This window comes from Berghia stephanieae, chromosome 1 (assembly GCF_034508935.2).
Source record: "Berghia stephanieae isolate SIO BIC M18660-M18661 chromosome 1, UCSD_Bste_1.3, whole genome shotgun sequence".
NCBI classification, from domain to species: Eukaryota; Metazoa; Mollusca; class Gastropoda; order Nudibranchia; family Aeolidiidae; genus Berghia; species Berghia stephanieae.
In genome coordinates, this window is record NC_088360.1 from 73418602 (window position 1) to 73438601 (window position 20000).

Consider the following 20000-nt stretch of genomic DNA (forward strand, 5'->3'; position numbering starts at 1 on the left):
TTCAAACAACCCAAAATTATTTGCTAAGCTACGCCACTGTATGCAACTTTGTTATGAATATTTTCCCCACGGGAAAGAGAATCAACACACCGTTACTGTAAACCTTTTAAAGCTTGAGTCATATTTTATTGCAAACGATGAAAAGATCAAAGGAATTCCGCATTGTGAGAAAACTGTTTGGTATATCACTATCGGTATTCAAAATTCTTAACGTCACTTAAAATATAAGCCCGCATGCAAAAAAATCACGTAACCACATTTTGTAACTTTGGAGGAATTTGCAATATTCCGTGCGCACTGTGCTTGGAATGGACTACAGTATTCAAAACAATTAAGATTGTTTAAAAACCAAGATAGTCTGATTATAAAACAATTATTCAGTCCTGATCTTCACTTTCACTGTGCAACTTTTCAGGAGCAATCACTCAAAGCTTTTCATTGACCAAACAGGATGAAGACTTCTTTGCTTATCAGTTTCATGTTCTGCCTTGCCGTCGGCTTTGGTGAGTACCATCGCTAGTTAGTCGTGGTTATCATCATCATCATCATCATCATCATCATCATCATCATCATCATCATCATCATCATCATCATCGTCGTCGTCGTCGTCGTCGTAGTCATCGTAGTCGTCGTCGTCTTCGTCATCATCAATAGTAGCAACAACAGCACACACACACACACACACACACACACAAACACACACACACACACACCACCTCCCCCACCACCATTAGAATTGTCACCACTATCACTCTTATCCTTATCTGAAACAACTGATGAAGAGATTTCTAAAATAATTTGTTCATCTCACCCGAAGTCATGTGATTTAGATCCTTTACCAACTAATGAAATTATGTCTTCCTGAGTTGTTACCGTGTATAAGTCATATTATAAATCAGTCACTTATCTCAGGACAAGTCCCAGATATCTATAAACATGCAATTGTAAAGCCTCTCATAAAAAAGCAAAACCTCGGTGTAAATGAAATTAGAAACTACCGTCCCGTCTCAAATCTGCCATTTCTTTCTAAAATCCTTGAAAAAGTTGTAATCAGACGCCTTTCACAGCATCTCCAAGAAAACAATCTATGGGAAAAATTTCAGTCAGCTTATCGTTCTTACCACAGCACAGAAACGGCTCTGTGCTGTGTTGCGAGTGATGTGCTTGATGTTTTAGATAAAGGTTCTGTTTCTCTTCTGACATTGTTAGACCTTTCGGCTTTTGACACTATTGGCCACGGCATTCTCATTAAACGACTTAATATAACTTTTGGCTTATCTGGGACTGTCTTGCAGTGGTTTGAATCTTATTTAGATGACAGAAAGCAACAGGTTATGATTTTAGATAAACTTTCTCGTCAACATACATTGTCTTTTGGTGTTCCCCAAGGCTCTGTTTTGGGTCCGATTCTTTTTGTTTTGTATACTTCTCCATTATCTAATGTCATCACTGGTCATGAGCTGCGCTATCATCTCTATGCAGATGATAGGCAACTTTATGCTACTGATAAAACTAAAAATCTCGAAAATATTGTGAAACGTGTGGAAGAATGTGTGACGGATGTAAAAGAGTGGATGAATGCAAACAAGTTGAAAATGAATGAGTCAAAAACAGAAGTAATGATTGTGGGAAATAGAGCGCAGTTGAAAGTGAATGATGGTCTTGAGGTGTTGATTGGGGGTGAAAAGATCAGAGTTTCAAAGACTGTGAAAAATTGGGGTGTCTATTTTGATTCAGAAATGAGAATGTCAGCTCACATTTCTGCTCTCTGTAAATCTTTATACTTTCAATTGAAGAAAATCAGTTCGATCCGTCAGTATATTACAATTGGAACATGTAAAACATTGGTTGTCTCCCTCATTTTTTCGAAACTAGATTATTGTAACTCTCTGCTTGTCAACTTGCCTCAGGCTTCTATAAAACAATTACAACTACTGCAAAACAGTGCAGCAAGATTCGTTTTTGGCAAACGAAAATTTGATCATGCAACCCCCTTGTTGGGCTCTCTCCATTGTAGCTGGGGGAATTAGGGACACAAAACCCCCGAATTGTGCAAATTAGTGATGAAAGCATGATTTTTTTATGAAAAAAAGTTCGTGCTCTAAGGTTTAAATTGTGATATAGAACCACTTTCTCATTACTCCAAGAGCTGAGATATCAGCAATTTAAATCGTGTAAAAATTCACAGTGGTGATGAAACTTGCCGCCTTCACAACGACATTTTGCTTTGGTGTCAAAAGGTCACAGACTACGTCATCGGTACCGAGTACACAGTTGCTTAAATCGAAATTGGAAGTATAACTTATCATTAACTAAAATTTATTCATAACATACAACTTATCAAATTCATTCATTTACCAAGAGAGTAACATAATTTTCAAAAGTATTTGTTTTTAATCCAAAAGCATATCAATTTGGTTTTTTCAAATTTTACCGGCATTGGAACGCGGAAGATGAGATTGTTGTGAAATCGAAATCAAAGTTTTGGTGGTCGAATACGAATACGAAAAAACCCAAAAAAACAAATGATTTTTTCCCTCTCATATCTTTTGTATATTCCGATAACTTTCAAAGAGTATAATTTTTTATTTTCTTAATGTCATATTAAATTAGAAATATTAATAGACTCCCGCTCATGTGAAGATATCTATAAACAATGCATCGCATTCTGTGGTTGCTACTTGTGTCGTCTGCTTTCGGGTCGGCGAGGTCACGAAACGGTGTCTACTTGAACTCTGTCGCCTTTTACCCACCTCATAATAATAGTAATAATATAATAATAATAATAATAATAATAATAATAATAATAATAATGATAATAATAATGATAATAATAATAATAATAATAATAATAATGATAATAATAATAATATAATAATAATAATAATAATAATAATAATAATAATAAATAATAATAATAATGGTGATGATGATGATGATGATGATGATGATGATGATGATGATGATGATGATGATGATGATGATGATCATGATCATCATCATCATCATCATCATCATCAGCATCATCATCGTCATCGTCATCGTCATCATCATTAGCAGCATACCGAGCAACTAGAAATCGCTTAAGCATCAATTTTATGTGTCACACTAATTCAATACAGTTATGTTATTATTGTGGTTTGCGTAATAATATGGTTCAAATCAAATTTCAGGTTGAAAATGTCCGTGTCGTCATCTTCTTTAACATGACCGTCATGAACCGCCTCAACCCCATCACCAACAATCCCGTGATCAAGTCACTTAACCCATTAAATCATGGCATTGACAATGTACTAAATCTTGTACTAACTACTGACAATTATATAATGGCAAAGTGCAGTATTGAGGTGGATTGGTCAAAATGATTAAATTGTCAAGAGGTTAAAAAAATAAAAATTAGAATGCCCAGCTCTGTCAAAGCGGAAATATTGTGGCCAATGGTACGTGACTTTTGTAGCGTAGCGTTCTTATGGTGTTAAGTCTTTTAATGGATTATGCAAATGATAGTGACAAGCTAGATTTGTCTGTTGAAGACCGTTCTGAGGATACACTGGAGGTCCTGAAGCAAAATGATACCAAATGGCACAAATTCTGTCGCTCTTGATATACGGCCACAAAAAATCAGAAGGCTCGCTGTGAAAAATGAGAAATAACAAGAAAACGTGTTAAATTATCCCGATCTAGACAATCTCTCATCATCCCACTGTCCAAGGAGACAGAATATGCGTTTTCCCTCAGATGACGTTACCATAAGAAATAGGACCATTGTATGCTTCGCAACAATAAGATGAAACTTCCCTCCATTCAATAATGACAAAAGACATGAACGAAAATATCCGCGTGGCTGCAGAAATTATAAACGATGTCCAGATTCTCTCCATATTCTCAAATGCCGATTTGATTGCGCAGGGAGTTCATTATCAGAAGATTTGTCATGTCCGTTTTATGAACATCAAAAAATGCTGAATATTACTAAAACAAACAAAGTTCTAGTTTTGCTGTTGCTGAAATTGTTTCTTCTTCTTCCTCTTCCTCTTCAAGCTGAAACTTCCTCGTGGAAGGCTTAGCAGCAGCATACTCAATTGTTTTACTGGGAGTTATCCAAATTGTTCCTAAGTCTTATAGTTGAGGGCAGAAACGAGTGAAGAGGGTAGTCAACTCTAGATTGTGGCAACATAAATTTGCCAGGTTTCGTCTTGTTCTGTTGGAGGCCGTGTAATGACACCTGACCTGGTTTTTCTGACCTTTGTAAAATACATTTAGTTTATTCTTCTCTCTCCTTTCCTTCAAAGGTTCCAAATGGGTGTCATATATGACTTTAATTTGGTTGAGCATTTTGTTGAACGAATTTTACAACTTTTTTGATTGATTCTATTTACCTAATTTCGGAGGTGTGATCGGGACCCCATACCTTACCGCTTTACTCGAGTGTTGGTCTAACATAAACTTTATCGCATTTCTCTTTTATGAATACTTTGTAGCCGAAGAGGTTTCTTCTCAAGAATCCCAGGGTGGAGTTTGTCTTCCTGTATATGTTTGCAATGTGGTCTTTCCAGGTCAGGCGATTGTTTATCGTTACTCCGAGATATTTTGCTTTGGTGACGTCTTCTAGTGTGTTGTTGTGTATTGTGTATTATCTTTCTTTAATTGGTAATTTTTGGAATCAAGGTCCCGATGAAAAATTTCTGAGTCTTTCTTATGCTCTGTACAAAAGGCTATCATCCGCAAATAGTCTCAGTCCTAGTGGCAATCTTTCAGGCAAATCATTGATGTAAATAAGGAACAAGAGGGGACCCAGTACGGTACCTAGGGGCACACCTATAGTACTGGAGCTGAGTCTGACATTGCTCTTTCAGTTGTTTACGATTAGTGAGAAAATCCATTTTCCAGTCGTGTGTGTGACTCATGATTCCATATCTCCGCAGTTTAATAGCCAGAGTATGGTAATTGACTTTATCAAATGATTTACTAAAGTCTAATAATATAGCATCTGTTTGGAGTTGTTTATTCATGTTTTTTGTTAGGTTGTTGCAAGCTGTTATTCGTTGTGTTTCACAAAAGCGCTCCTTTCTGGAGCCATGCTAAATATAAAACATCCAAGTATAGAACAGAGCAAAGAGAGAGAGAGAGAGAGAGAGAGAGAGAGAGAGAGAGAGAGAGAGAGAGATAGAGAGAGAGAAAGAGTCCATAAATTGTCAGAATTCATCAAGATGTATAGCAAAGAATGCAGTGAAAGTTGCACCCAGTCGTATGTTCACCCAATCAGGTTCAGAGACAGACAACCAGGCCTCGACAGCTAATCTCAGGAAAGGAAACATTTTTAGCCTTCAATAAGACAACATATAGTTCTTGACCACACTGCCATGAAAAAAGGCTGACAACGAGGTATTGGCTTATCTTGCGCCGTTAAAATAATTCAAAGAGATCAGAATAAACTAGAAAAGGCTGCTGTTGAATTCTCTCAAGCCTCCCAAGAAAAATGTGTTCCACAGTCATTTGTCTAATAAATATGATTTTTGTTGGATCCTCATCATCTAAAAATGTTAATATACGTCACCAAGAAAGTCTTTCATTTTCGGAATTAATAGTTACCAACATCACCATAATCATTACCACTATCACCACCACCACTTCATCATCACCATACTCATCATTATCATCGTCATCATGATCATGATCATCATCATCATATCATCATCTCATCATCATCATCATCATCATCATCATCTTCATCATCACCGCTACCACGATCACCACCACCTCATCCTCATCCCCACCACCACCATCATCATCATCATCATCATCATCATCATCATCATCATCATCACCACTACCACTACCACTACCACTACCACAACATCATCCTGATCATCATCTTCGTCATCATCATCAACATCATCATCATCACTACCAAGATCACAACCACCACCACCTCATCAACATCATCATCATCATCACCATCATCACTACTATTATCACCACAATTACCTCATCATCATCATCATTATCACCAACATCACTTCCTCCATCATCTTCACCACGATGACGACCAACACAATACAATAAAAACTAACACCAGCACCATCTCCTCCTCTCCCACCACCACCCTTCCAGTCCTCATAATAAAGCTATACTACCGGCCCATACGGTCCTATATCACATAAAGTCACATTTTTAACAATGATAATTATTTAAGCCAAAATAATCAACCGCTTACATGGACTAAAAATAATATATTATTAAAGCGCCGAATTGTCAACAAATATTTCCTGGATTACGTCCCTTTGTTTTAATATAGCTCAATAGGCGGATTTTCATCTCCCTATTTTACACTGTTAGAGGAATTTCTCAATGTGGTTCTATATCAACATCGATTAATAGTGGTCTCAAGTTACTTTGTACCAACTTTGGTGCTTTCATCACTAATTGCACAATTTTACCCTAATTCCCCTAGCTATTGGTTGCCCATTGAAAAGCGCACATATTACAAAGCAGCGTGTCTTGTTTATAAGTGTTTGACTGGTATATCACCGGCATATCTCACAGATCACGTGGTCATGTGAAAATTTGAAAATTATACTTTAAGATCATGTAATGACCAAACGAAAATTTTGGAAAAAAGATCAAGAAAAAAATTTGATGATAGATCGTTTGCTTGTTTCGGCCCCAAGATTTAGAATGAACTACCACGTGGTCTGAGGGAGTGTAAGTCTTTACCTGCCTTTAAAAAGAATCTCAAGACACATCTTTACTGTATTTGCTTTTATTGACACTATGAATCCTTGAAATAATAATAATATAATAATAATAATAATAATAATAATAATAATAATAATAATAATAATAATAATAATAATAATAAAAATAATAATGAAATATATAATAATAATAAATAAATAATAATAATAATAATAATAATAATAATAATAATATATAATATATAATAATAATAATAATAATAATATAATAATAATTATATAATAATATATAATAATAATAAATAATAAAATATATAATAATAATAATAATAATAATAATAATAATAATAATAATAATAATAATAATAATAATAATAATAATAATTAATAATAATATAATAATAATAATAATAATAATAATTAATAATAATAATAATAATATAATATATATGATGAATATATATAATGATTAGATAATGATATATGATGATGATAATGATGATGATGATGAATTGATTATAGATGATGATGGGTGATGATGAATGATGATGATGATGATGAAGATGATGATGATTGATATATGATATCAGATATCATACATATAATGCATCATAACATCCCAACATCATCTCATCCTCCTCCTCCTCCTTTTCCTCCTCCTCCTCCTCCTCATTATCATCATCATCATCGTCCATGCTCATTTTTATCGCTTTATTTACTTTTATCAGACACACACAATCATTAACACGACCGTTTATTTCATATTGTTTTAGGCCCAAACTCACCTAATTCAAATACGTGTCATTCGTCGACATAAATCTGGCGACGTTTTCCACCTGAAGGCAAATCAATATCCATGTCAAATAAACTCGAACAAAGTTTTAATTTGAGACAACAAAATCTCAATAATGTTTTTCCACCCCTATAACAAATTCTCTCAAAACATTGCGGTGAAAATAATCTGAAGAGATGAGAATAGTTTCACTTTGATGGTAGTATTTATTATCATGCATGATATAGGAAAAAATAACTCTACATCATGTCATTGATTTGCAATCTCTGACTTGCAGACACTCAACACACTACCATTATAGGAACATACTCTATTGAATCAAATCGACAGGCCCCGCATCTATTTTTTTTCAGAATTTATACGCACCCCCCCCCCCCCCGCCTCCCGAAGCTTTTTTGCACCCCCCCCCCCCACCCCTTCTATAACTTTCAGCTCACGAAGTGTGCCAAATAAAACAAGGAAATAAAAAGAAGAAAAAGTCCTTAAAAAGCTGTCGCCGTTAATTTACTTACAGGATAATATCTGATTGAAAGAAAGCCATTTTAAACAACCCATCTCGTCTCGCCTACATTACAAATGCCCAAAATGTGCATCCCTCCTCCTATGGATTGGTCAAAATGCGGCCTCTCTCTCCACTACTTCTTTTGTCAAATTGCGCACCCCCACCCTTCTATTCCGACCCCTTTCTATTGAAGTTTCTCCTAGTGCACCCCCCCCCCCCCCCCCTTCTATTACTATTACCATCCAACCCTATTTGATGCACTAGAGTAATGAGAAAAAGATCACATTTTCTTATTCTGATGAGAGAAATTTTACTCAAACATTGACCTTTATTTGGAAATGAAAACATCAGTCAAACAACCAATCAAACAAACAAACAAACAAAAAAAAAAAAAAAATAAAAACAAAACAAAAATAACAAACCACAAAAAAATAGGAGAGCCAAAACAAAACGAAAAACCCAAAAGACAAAAGAAAATGAACAAAACCAAAACCAAAAAAAAAAAAAAAAGAATAACAAACAAACCCACCCCCGCAATAAAAACAACAAAGAAAATAAAGAATTAAAAAAAAGAAAAGAAAAACAAAGAAGCAAGCAAACAACCAAATACTCGCAAGCCTTAGAATTCAAAGAATTGACAGGTTTAACAGTTTTAAAACATCAAGATAATATCCTTTTTCCTGATAAATATTTCAAGTAAGAGTCCACCTTAGAAATCTCATTTTAATGTCCATTCCATTTTTGTAGCAGTGGCCATAATATTTATTTGTGAAACGTTTACGTTTACTGTTACTTGGCCGTGTTAAAAGACGAGTCGCCAAGCCAAATCGCTCATTGTACTGACTGATGACTTTCTGAGTGTATGAATAGATTCGAAATAGAACGAAATTGGTGTCACTCAGCTTTTTGTTATTGTATTTAGCCAGCCATTTAGTTCTCCCTAAATTGTATTAATCAGATCATAGACGTTTAAGATTACACATAGTTTTGTGTATTGTACGGAATATTGATGCTGTGCGTTTAGGTTATTTACTCACAACATTTCACCAGCCGGATATCGCAAACCAAAACGCAAAACTATGTGTAACTTTGACTGTTTTTAGCCTTATAAATCCAGTTAATAAGAACTAATCAGAAAATGACTGACTAAAACACTAACAAAGAGCGGAGTGACGTCAATTTCGTTCTATCTACCCAGCTGGCATTGTTTTTAAAAGTAAACGCATAGGATTAATATTTCATTTCATCTAATACAACAGGAACAGCTCTTTACACGGCTCAAGAACACGAACAATACTGTCTATCTAAGGATCCCTTCTGTGGGTGAGTTTGAGTACTTTCATAAATAATTGATATATTCTAATAGATATCATCCTAAATACTTTTATCATTGTTGTAATTGCGATGATGGCAGCGATTGCGTAGATGATGACGATGATGACGAGGATGATGATGATGATGATGATGATGATGATGATGATGATGATGATGATGATGATGATGATGATGATAATGATGATGATGATGATGATGATGATGATGATGATGATGATGATGATGATGAAGAGGATGATGATGATAATTGTCGTTCTATGTAGGAGAAGCGGCAAGTAGGTAAAGACAAATAGAAGTCAAATAGTTTTCCCCAAAGACAGAAGTCGCCAGGTGCATCTTTCACCCTATTATCAACTTCTTTTATTTGATAGGTTGCGTCTATATGCAATACAGTCGAAAATTGGGAATTTTCCGCTTATCCATTTTGACGGCATTCGTTAACATGGAATGATCGTTTAAGTGAAACTTAAACGATATACATTCAGTATTTGAAACAATAATAATAATAATAATAACGATATGGTTTTCATATAGCGCTTTCTCCTTATATCAACAAGAACCAAGCGCTTAACAGTAACTCGGCTACTTTCACTCAAACATACAACTCAAACATGCAATATGAAACAGTGATATACTTCTACAGTGTTACATATTAAAAAGAAACGTTTTAAGATGTTTTAAAGAGTTCTGCATCATTACTGTCTCTGATATATATCTTGGAAGGGAGTTCAAGATAAGAGGTGCCAAATATTCAAGATTTACAACATTCTTACTATGGTGGTTTGTAAAATGTATAGAAGGAACGAAATTGACGAAACTCAACTCTTTGTTATTATTTTCAGACATTCGTTTTAAAACTATTTCTCAATAAATTGTATATATCAGTCTATAAACATCCAAGTTCAGACATAGTTTTTGGGGTTGGTACGATTTATCTGACTTGCGGATGTTGTGAACATTTTACCTAAGCGCATAGCATCGACACTAACCAAACAACTACGATAAGGGTACCGGTGTCGGACATTATGAATTTTTTGAAAGAAGTGATCCTTTCCAAAAGAAGTTTTATCCATGTTTCGTCAGTCAAAAGTTTTATTTTGCTAAATTTCAATTTGTATAAGCTCTATTTTTTTTTAATTGTTTAAATGCTGTCAAAACAAAAAGATAAAGGATAGTCAATTTATAGAATAATTTCTAAACAGATTCAGCGATAAACTAGGTTTTAGATTTCACGGCGACAACCCCAGGATCTTCGCCTCCTCTCCTACCCCCAACCCCATTCTTAAACCCCTAAAATCTTTATTACTCGAATTCTCCTTTCCGCTAGAAACATCAAAATAGATTTGCTAATCACTCCACCTCTCCCCGCCATCAAAAATAAGAAAATACATTTTAATACTCCGTTCCCCCTCCCTTGCTTCAAATAAAGAAATATTCCAATGGGGAGAGCCAGTTAACTGGCAAGATGCATAACTATGTGAGACTGTGTGTTCTTGTTGTATTACATAAGCCTTCGGATCGGAAAGTCCGGAGTTCGAGTCCTGCGCTGAGCGGCGCATAGTTCAATCCTTGCAAAAGGCTCTTTACTCACTATTCTCTCCCGTATTCAGGTGAAAAATGAGGACCTGGTGGTTAACAGCGTTGTCTCTGTCAGAAATAGAATGTGATATCGCCTAACAGGTGTCATGTCTTGTCCTACATGTTAAATGGTGCTGTTGACTAGGGGTCCTTTGTAAAGCGCGTTGAGCGCATTTAGTGGCTATAGCGTAATATAAAAGCTCAAGTTTTGAAAAAGAACTCGGCAGATACCACTTCTTTTCTAAAACAAACAGATCAGACGCCAACCTGTCGATAGCCGTTTATGAGGTTAACACTCCAGTGCAACAAATAAAAAAGCTAAGAGAAGTTTTGTGAAAACTAACCAACTTTTTTTCCGATATTGTCTGGATAAACAGAAAACACAGCAACGGGATAGTGGTTAGAAGTTCAAGACATATTTATGCTTTCACTTTCTTCAAATTAGAAAAATGAGACACACACGGAAGATACAGAACAGCTGACGTGATTGTCGGCCTTCTTGGTCTTTTCATCATCATCATCATCATCATCATCATCATCATCATCATCATCATCATCATCATCATCATCATCATCATCATCATCATCATTTATTGATAGTGTGTTATTTACGAGATGGAGCTTACGGCATGTGCTATGAAACTCGACAATTATAATACTTATATTATGATTTCCATTGTCAATTCCCAGCAAATACGGTGACAAAATAGCCTGTCTTCAAAGTGTCGATTTCACCACAGAAGCTGACAAGCAAGAGATTAAAGCTGCCATCAAGAGACTGACAGATGAACAAGACAAGTGCCCTGGAGGTAGGGTCCTCAGCCTCTTTTAATTCATAATAATGGTGGGATCCATTAAAATGAGCAGTTCTGGAGGAAAATTAAATTGATTATGAATATACACAGTTGAACAGAGCATTTCCGCAATTATACATGATCAATGCGTTTTAAAATAATCAATTCAATAGAAATGGAACCCATTTTATATTCATACATTGTAAATTACTTGATTTGCGTCAATATTTTTAATGCGCTCCAATGATCTTTGGCAATTATCTAACACAAGTCATACGATTTGACTGAGACTATGACCGTATTGTGCTTAAGGAGTTTTACGAGTCTGTTATCTAGTAGCCAATTTATCACATCTGCCCTGGAGTGAATCAGTGGCTTTCGCGGTTGTTCTTGACCCGGGCCTCAACCAAACTGTATGGCATTCCGTTGTCTGCTTCCTATGTCTTTGCAAATGGCTTGAACGACTCGGTGGCGCCCATCTCCTCTCCGGGTAGGCCCGAACATTCTGCTGGATTCCTCCTCAGTTGACCACACGGGTCAATCCTTTTCTCCACCACTAACGTCGTGTCGTTTTAGGTTCTGACCAAGATCCTGCCAGGATTATATCCTATTGTGCTAAACAACTGGGATGTTGTCCGGTAATGGACCGGGGTACTTATTTTAGTCTGAATCAGAGGGAACTCAAGCCATCACGCCGCGTGCTGGGTATTACGAGAATTAGGCGGCTACACAAATTCCAGGCGGCTACAATTGGCAAAATGTCTACATTATTCGGGGAAGCTTCGAAAGAAAATCTTTCCAGAGTACGGCAGTTAAACTGGTGAAATAAAGGGAGATATTAATCTTTTTTTTCGTTTGGATAAGTAGATTATAAAATTATGCTTTAGAGGTGATCGGGCTCAAATGTAAATATATGTCACTATGTAACAGGCATATCAGGCATATTTTAGCAAAAATATATCATCATAATTGTGAGGAAATAAATTAATCCTTTCGGTGATGGAGCTGACTCGCTATGTAAAACGTCTTCGGGTCGGGAAAATATTAACTTCAAACGAGATAATTTTAAATTTTAATCTAAATTTGATTATCCTCAATGGACCCTTAATTTATGCAGGGTCTCCTTCTTTTGTGGGTGCGTATGTTATTCAGACGAGATAAATTTTCAAATAACACAATAGAACCTACCTGTAAAATAGTATTCATTTTTGGAGTTTCAAAATGTATAAATCAACAAAGCACGAGCATCCATAATATCTATATTTGAGCATGAAGCTTCTTGTTTTATTATTTGCAATTAGCCTCGTTAAAATGATGACTGGAGCATGTGAAAAAATGAGATCTTGTCCTCTCATTTCTTAAAATCTTCATGAATGTTCGGTTGCATCATTATAACGACACATTTCGTTTAAGATGTTTAAGATATTGTAAGTAAATACGAAAAGTAATTTTTTTTAATGACTGGCATTACGAAATGGGAGGGATAGCCTCTCAAAGAGTCGAAAAATTGGGACAAATTGACGATTATTGCATCACATTATAATTTAATATTCGAATCAGTATATCTAATGGATTCTTCTGACAGGTGATGCGCGTACGTTAAGTCCGATTGTTATGAATACATCTCTAAAGACGTAGGTAAGCGCTTGTCCACGGCAGATATTTTCGTTAAGTGAAAAATACAGAGTTCAGAAGAAGAGTATATATATTATGTTTCTTTCAAATTAATAGCCGTTGGACATTTATAAACACAAACGCAATTGTCTAAAATATTCAATTGTCATATTATCGTCAGCTTTTTATGACAAGACAACTCCTCTCTACAGATGTATATTCAGCTTGAACTATCCAATACGTCTTTCTATAATAATAGAAGATTACTATGGATTTCCCTAATTATAGATGTTAAGCGGAGTGTTCTTCTTTGCCTATATCAAACGTCATCAAGACATCTGATAATACGAAAGCTGGGATTTATAAATATGTTACAAAATGTCCGCCTTTCTATGACACCAGATTGGGTAAAGTCCGATAACTGTATTCGTTCCGTCGTTGGATTGTGCACAGACGAGTTGTATATTTTACAGATGTCATCCAATCGTGCAGCGATATGCAAGTGAGTGGAATGCTTTTAAACATAATATCAGATTGTATAATTATTTTAGTATGATCTTTGATATGATGATGATGATGATGATGATGATGATGATGATGATGATGATGATGATGATGATGATGATGATGATGATGATGATAATGATGATGCTGATGATGGTGATTATTATTATTATTATTATTATTATTATTATTATTATTATTATTATTATTATTATTATTATTATTATTATTATCATCATTATTATTATTAATAATAATAATAATATGATGATGATGATAGTGATGATGATGATGATGATGATGATGATGATGATGATTATGATGATGATGATGATGATGATGATGATGATGATGATGATGATGATGATGATGATGATGATGATAAAAAGCCAAGAAAAACAAAACAACAAGAGTATAGACCTCTTTTTAACTCCAGTGTAGTGAATGCTTCATTGAGTACACAAAAGCTTTCGATAGGGTACAGCACGCAAAGATGATGGATATTATTAGATGTAAGACATTTAAAGATAATTCAAAAATATTTTGATAACAAAGAGCAGCAATGAGAATAAGCAGCAATATTAGCAAATTCTAGCTAATAAAAGAGGGATCGGGTAAGGCTGTGTGCTGTCACCTGATCTATTCTCGAGTTACACAGCAGATAATGAGGAAAATAATAGACAGCGTGGAGAAGAGTAAATAAACAAATTATAAACAACACAAGACATGCTGACGACACAAATTTAATTGTTTCGTATTCTGTGGACAGATAAAAGAAAACTGAGGATATCCTGAATGAGATTGGTGTATAAGAAAAGTAATTGGCACAAGCTTAGTATGGCCAAACGGCACAACCACATTTATTGATAATTTCATTTCAAAACATTTCACGGCCTCTCCCTCTTTCACGGGCCCTGAACACATTCAAAGATTGAACTCCAACGCACAAATGTTTGAAATACCTCAAAGAATATGAGTAAAATGTGGATAACTGTTGTATCGTTTGAACTCAAGACAAAATTCTTCTAGACTTTTTGTTGATTGTAAAATTGCATGAATCAAAGCTTACATCCAGGAAATCTAGAAATAACCCGTCTAGTATTTTATATTCAGCAACACTTCCATGAGGTTGGTACAGTTTATGTCTTTCAGTATAATATAAAAATGTTTGTGCTAAAATGAATTCAATCAAGCATTAAGTCGGAATGAAACAGGTGCTGACAATGATCTTGATTGAAAATGGTTCACACAACCAACATCTTATCGCGAGAAGTTCGAATATGGCATAATTCCTTCATGTATAAAACAGCTCAGATTGACCTCATACGGCCGTCAGTCATTCATCAATGAATTGACAAGCTAATTTTGGATAAGAACAATAAATAACCTTTTGATCCCGACAACAAAATGTCAAAAGTTACTGCATGGTGCCCCAATTACACAGGATTGATTCTTGTCTCAATTATCATTGGGATTAAAGAATCTGTTTAATTTTATCTTACGTCTTATATTTTAACTAAAACTATTTCAAGCTTTAAACAGGCATTATAATGCTACTAAGTAACATATTTAAAAAATCAGTCCTTAACAAGAAATATCCCACTCCTTATAATGTCTACTCGCTTTACCCCAGGTTTTTTCAAGGTCCCAAACCTGGCGGGATAAGAAGCTTTAACTAAATTGCTTTTATATTTAGATAAAGAGATGTTTTACAAACTTCAAATATATTTTATATAGCCCATCAAATGTTGATCAAATTTTATATCATAGATTTAAAGTTCAATTTTCATCATTCGGTTAATTTAAATTGAGCGTTGAAACACGCGATTCTGTATTTCATCAATTTAGTTGGAACATTTCCATTGTACATTGATCGATCTTAATCATTTTGAATTAGGTATTATATACTTTTAAAGATGACTTGCAGATACAAAATTACGTCCTCCCCACTTTTATTGACACCCTGATTTATCCTCAGCAGCGAAATTGACCGGGCAGAGAAGTGTCTTCTCCCTTACAACAATTCGTGCACTGCTCATTGGATTGGCTCCACGATAGGCGCTTTTGACCATTACCGAAAGGAATGTCGAGAATATTACGGTATGTAGCGTGTTATGTCTGTGACATTTTTATCATTTTACATTTAAGGTCAACAAAGAAACAAGACAACCCAGAACCAAGTTCTATAAATGTGGAGATGTAGAGAAAACCACGTCAAGGAGAGTTAGATCAGAATAAACCCTGTTAGAGCTCAATGTTCCAAAATAAGAAAAGAGAAAAGAAATGTTGATAATGATGATGATGATGATGATGATGATGATGATGATGATGATGATGATGATGATGATGATGATGATGATAATAAAAGTAATAATAAAAATAATAAAATATAATAATAATAATAATAATAATAATAATAATAATAATAATAATATTAATGATAATAATAATAATGATAATAATAATAATAATAATAATAATAATAATAATGATGATGATGATAATAATAATAATGATAATAATAATAATAATAATAATAATAATAATAATAAATAATAATAATACTACTACTACTAATAATAATAATAATAATAATAATGATAAATGATGATGATGATGATGATGATGATGATGATGATGATGATGTTGAATAAATATAATAATAATAATATAATAATAATAATATAATAATAATAATAATAATAAATAATAATAATAATAATAATAATAATAATAATAATATAATAATAATAATATAATAATAATAATAATAATAATAATAATAATAATAATAATAATAATTAATAATAATAATAATAATATAATAATAATAATAATAATAATAGTAATAATAATTTAAAAAAAAAATAATAATGATATTATGAATCTATATAGCTTCTAAAATCTGAAGTCATCGTGCACTGCGGCTATTTTATGATAGAAACTAACCAAAACAACAAACAAATTCATGACGACACAAAGAGCTTGCGTATAGAAACAATTTATTGGCTACACATGCTTCAAAAAACATTAGCCTGTAAAAGGACACGTGACTTGTCTGAGCTGTGAGTGCATTCCATCGGCATAGAGCAATACAGGAAAAATCCTTTCACCAAAAGTTGATTTCGGGATTGTAGTAAGCTCTACGAATTTGGACTGAGAAGATTTTAAGTTACTTATGGATGAATATTTTTCAATTAGTTTTTGCACATAATCAGGTGTCAATCCATTTAGAGAATGTAATTATAGCATAATAGTTTGAATCTCTTCCTATATTTCACAGGAAGCCAATTCAATTCCCGAAGGACTGGTGTTACTGTGGAATTGGATGACAAAGGCCAGTTAGGATGGCTTAAGACAATCCTAAATCCTCCAAATGTGCCCCCCCCCCCCTCTTCACTCCACCCCCCTCTACACCCCCCATAATGAAAGTTAATAAACGAATATAGAAAATTGTACACAATTTGATAAATTTCACTCCTTGCCCCACTTGGCTATTGCAATGTGGAGATAAATCATATCATCCATCGTGGGTTGTACTCTTGAGCACGTTGCCGGTCAACTGTCTCCACGAATCACGATCCTCTGCGGTGCGCATGAAATCTGTGTTGCTTTTTAAGTCACATTTGGCCATTCTTAGGTTATTTAAATAAGTCATTCTTTGTCTTCCTTTAGCTCTCTTTCCTTCGATCATCCCAGATGTTACCAACTTTTCTATTCCGTCTCTTCTCCACACATGTCCCAGAAAGCGTAACTGCCTCTTTCTGATGTTATCGATCAGTATTCTTCTCTTTCTCACCTTCTCCAACACTTCCTCGTTCGTACACCTGTCTGTCCATGATATCCTCAACATTCTTCCATACACCCACATCTCAAATGCCTCTAACCTCCTCGTACATTCTTTGTCAAGCGTCCACGTTTCACAACCGTATAAAAGGGTACTTATAACATATGTTTCTACTACTTTCATTCTGGTCTTCAACTTTAGGTTGTTGTTTGACACAACTGGTCGCATTTTATGGAACACGTTTTTTTCTATTGCTATTCTTTGTTTTATATCCTCTATGTCACGTGCGTCATGGGTGATGATAGTTCCTAAATATTTAAATTTCTTTACTTGTTTGATGGTCTCTCCTTTGTTTGACAAGTGGAAGATCGCGTTGTTGTCATTCTTTGAGACCACCATGCATTCGGTTTTCTTAATATTTAGTTTCAGGCCCATCTCTTCACTTTTGCAAACCACTATATCGAAAATTTTCTGCGATGTTCAGGAGATTAGACCATCAGAGTACCATCGTCTGCGTATCTTTTGCTATTCATATTCTGCCCTCCAACGACGACGCCTTTCATATCTTCAATTTCTTTGAATATTATTTCACTATATATATTAAAAAGGTCCGGTGATAAGACGCAACTTTGTCTTACTCCCTTCTCGATGTTAAAGAAACCCGATGTTTCATTATTCAGTTTGACACAAGCTGTTTGATTCCAATATAAGTTTTTCACAGGTCGAAGGTCTTTACTGTCTATACCGATCTTTTCTGATTTTGAATAGCGTATCGTGCTGTACTGAATCAAAAGCTTTGGAATAATCAATGAAGCATAGATAAAGTGATTTTTGTTTTTCGATTGACCGTTGCATTAATGTTTTCAATGTAAAGATTGCATTTACCGTACCCTGTTCTTTAACAAAACCAAACTGCTCGTCACTTATCTCTGGAGAGATCTTGCTCCTCATTCTTTTCATAAGTATTCTTAACATAATTTTTGTGGCCTGGCTCCTTATGCTGATTGTTCTGTGTTGGTCACAGTCAATAGTACCTTGTTTTTTGGGTATCGTAATGAATACCGATTGTCTTAAGACATTAGGCAATTCACCCTTTTCATATAAGACATTAAAGGCTTTTGTCAGAATGTCTATTCCCAGATCGTCGAGGGCGTCAATCAATTCTATTGAGAAGCTATCTTGGCCTACCGCTTTCCCCTTTTTCATCTCTTTGCAAGCAGCTTCTACTTCTTCTCGCATAATCTGGGGACCCGTGTTCACAGTAAAGATTTCTTTATCCAAGTTTGTCCCTCTTTTGTCATCCGCGTATAGATTTTTTATGTATACTGCCCAACGTTCCAAAATTTCGTTGTTGTCGATAAGTATATTACCGTTTGCGTCTTTAACGCATTTTCTTGCCACGGCTGGGCGTTTTCCACTTAGATCTTGTATTGACTGGTAGAATTGTTTGGTGTTAGATTGTTTTAGTCTTTAAAGACTAAATCACATAAGATATTTAATCGGAGGGGATGTTGGTGGGGGGGGGGGGGGCATTTGGAGTTACCCCATTCCACAGTATGTGATCTCTCTTTTAGAGAGAGCTCTAGAGGCTTTATTTCTAATGAATAAAACTGATCAAATAGTTTGCATTGACACTCACAAAGAAGGGAATTACAACAATCTAATGGTAACAAATTTCTAAACATCTTTCTAATATCGTCATCAATATAATACAGGATTCTCTCAGTGTCTCTAAGCTAAGAACGACGATTTTTACAAATCTATTTGACATGATCTTTCATGGATAGCCTTCATCCAAATACACAACGAGATATCTAACACAGAAACTTGTTTATCGCCCACTGGTATCTCATCTGTAAATATTTTTGAAAGTAGATATTCATTACCAAATACTATTATTTCTATAATATCATCATTAAATTTAAGTTTGTTTAATTTCATCACATCTTTTATCTTGGCTATATAAGTTTCCATTAGATATTGATTATTAAGTCTTGTATACAGCCAAATGTCATCAGCACAAAAATGAAAATCAATAGGAGATAACATATCAGGAAGAAGAGCAGTTATGAAAGGGCTGAGAATCGATTCTCGGCACTCCACGATGGTTATGATGATGATGATGATGATGATGATGATGATGATGATGATGGTGATGATGATGATGATGATGATGATGATGATGATGATGATGATGATGATAAAGCGGTTCAATCAGTTGCTAGCCAAAGCAGTTTACCCATATTTCTCATTTCTCACAAAGTTTTTGACACGGTCACACGTTCAATTGTATTTTTCATTTTTTTCACAAAATCCGTTCTTAGTTTGCTAGATTGAAAATAATCGTGAGCATGTTCAGAATCTGGAACGACCATCATTACCTTTGAAGATAGCT

General features: G+C 34.6%; 1 protein-coding gene across 2 annotated transcripts in view; it reads left to right on the forward strand.

Annotated features, from left to right (window-relative positions):
* Nucleotides 1-349: 349 nt before the first annotated feature.
* Nucleotides 350-20000, forward strand: part of LOC144956360 (uncharacterized) — a 32274-nt gene continuing 12623 nt past the window's right edge. The window contains exons 1-5 of one of the 2 annotated variants that reach the window (XM_078886857.1): nucleotides 350-503; nucleotides 9253-9316; nucleotides 11597-11715; nucleotides 13717-13816; nucleotides 15797-15918. In XM_078886857.1, the coding sequence (XP_078742983.1) occupies nucleotides 452-503; nucleotides 9253-9316; nucleotides 11597-11715; nucleotides 13717-13816; nucleotides 15797-15918 (457 nt within the window). In that variant the 5' untranslated portion in view covers nucleotides 350-451. The remainder of the gene's footprint in view (nucleotides 504-9252; nucleotides 9317-11596; nucleotides 11716-13716; nucleotides 13817-15796; nucleotides 15919-20000) is intronic. The other variant, XM_078886861.1, reaches the window with a different exon arrangement.